The 1388-nt window shown below is 39.5% G+C and overlaps 1 protein-coding gene across 1 annotated transcript; it reads left to right on the top strand.

The window, feature by feature from the left end:
* Positions 1 to 486: 486 nt before the first annotated feature.
* On the top strand, positions 487 to 1113 carry LOC118733883. The gene has a single exon (XM_036463513.1). It carries the CDS (start codon positions 487 to 489, stop codon positions 1111 to 1113), a length of 627 nt encoding a protein of 208 aa, XP_036319406.1.
* Positions 1114 to 1388: the final 275 nt, after the last annotated feature.

The following is a 1388-nucleotide window of genomic DNA, read 5'->3' as shown; positions in this document are numbered from 1 at the left end:
ATAAGATCAACGTGTTTGTTCAGTCGCATCTTGGCTCCCTAGTAATTACCTTTTTATTTACTCCTTTTACTATGTACTCTTTGTATATAAAACCGATTACCGCATTTTGCTACATTAACCTATGTAAATACATATTTCACTATATCAGGCGACTTGAGTGCCGCTATTATTCCAGTATATATTCCAATGACTTTTCTTTGAAAAAGGTTAATGTTAGTTTTTAAGAGTAGTACAAGTTTGGCGCTCGTCGTGTACAGAAAATATAAAATTTATAACGTGGAAAAAATAAAGTGTATTTTTCTTCATTTCACTACAAGTAGAGAAATTCTGATCGAATTTAACATTGGCGATCCTGCCAGGAGACGGTAGTCTAAATTAAACTCATGTGTTTAAGCGTGTATAATAATACATATATACCAAGACATTTGTGATTAATTCGTGACAAATAAGCCCACGCGGCGCGTCCTTAAAGTCTATTCTGCAAATATGGCCGAAGCCAAACTTGCCAAATTGAAAATTAAACGCGGTACTCTAATAGCTCAGCAGCAGCGTGTAAAGGAGTTTATCGACTCCAAATTATCAAAAGCATCTGTTCCAGAACTCGAAACTAGGGCCCATGCTCTGGAGAAATACTACCATGATTTTGAAAGCATACAATCCAGCATTGAAGAACTTGAACCGGAGGAAGGGGACACCATTCGAGGCTCATTCGAAGAGCTTTACTTTGTTCTTCGTCCCACTCTGATGGTTGCTATAAGGGAGTGTAAGGAGGAAGCAGAAAAAGGTTCAACAGCAACCACCAAATGTGAAACGATCGTCAGTAAGAAATTAAGACTGCCAGAAATCCCTTTGCCAACGTTCTCCGGTGACTACACCCAGTGGTTGTCTTACTACGACACGTTCTCTGCCTTGGTTCATCGCAATAGTGCTCTATATAACGTCACGCGATTCCACTATCTCCGATCTTCGCTTAAGGATGGTGCTCTCCGGCGCATACAGTCCATCGAAGTAACCTCTGACAACTACGAAATCGCACTCAAATCACTTGTCGAACGATATCAAAAGCGTAACGTCATTGTTCGGGAGCATATAAGACAGCTTTTTATGATATAAATGTTACGTGTATACTCCGCGTTATGATTGACTAATGTCAGTGCTACTGTGCAATGAGCATAATATTGCATTAATATTTGTATAAACGTGTGCAGGGAACTTTAATTCATGAACCGATACATTGTTATCGATTGAGGGTTTCTTTGCTCAAATCAGTCGGCTGCCAAATGGTATCAACCATAATAACATATTTTGGACTCACGGTGGAGAGGATACAGAATACCGTTAATCGGCTCTCAGTGAATTTGACAGAATCAGCTGTTTTGCTGACGTCA

The sequence above is a fragment of the Rhagoletis pomonella genome, unplaced genomic scaffold, assembly GCF_013731165.1.
Source record: "Rhagoletis pomonella isolate Grant_MI unplaced genomic scaffold, Rhpom_1.0 Rhpom_scaffold_00001, whole genome shotgun sequence".
Taxonomy (NCBI): Eukaryota; Metazoa; Arthropoda; class Insecta; order Diptera; family Tephritidae; genus Rhagoletis; species Rhagoletis pomonella.
The sequence above is the reverse complement of the archived record's forward strand: the minus strand, read 5'-3'. Positions and strand labels throughout refer to the sequence as shown.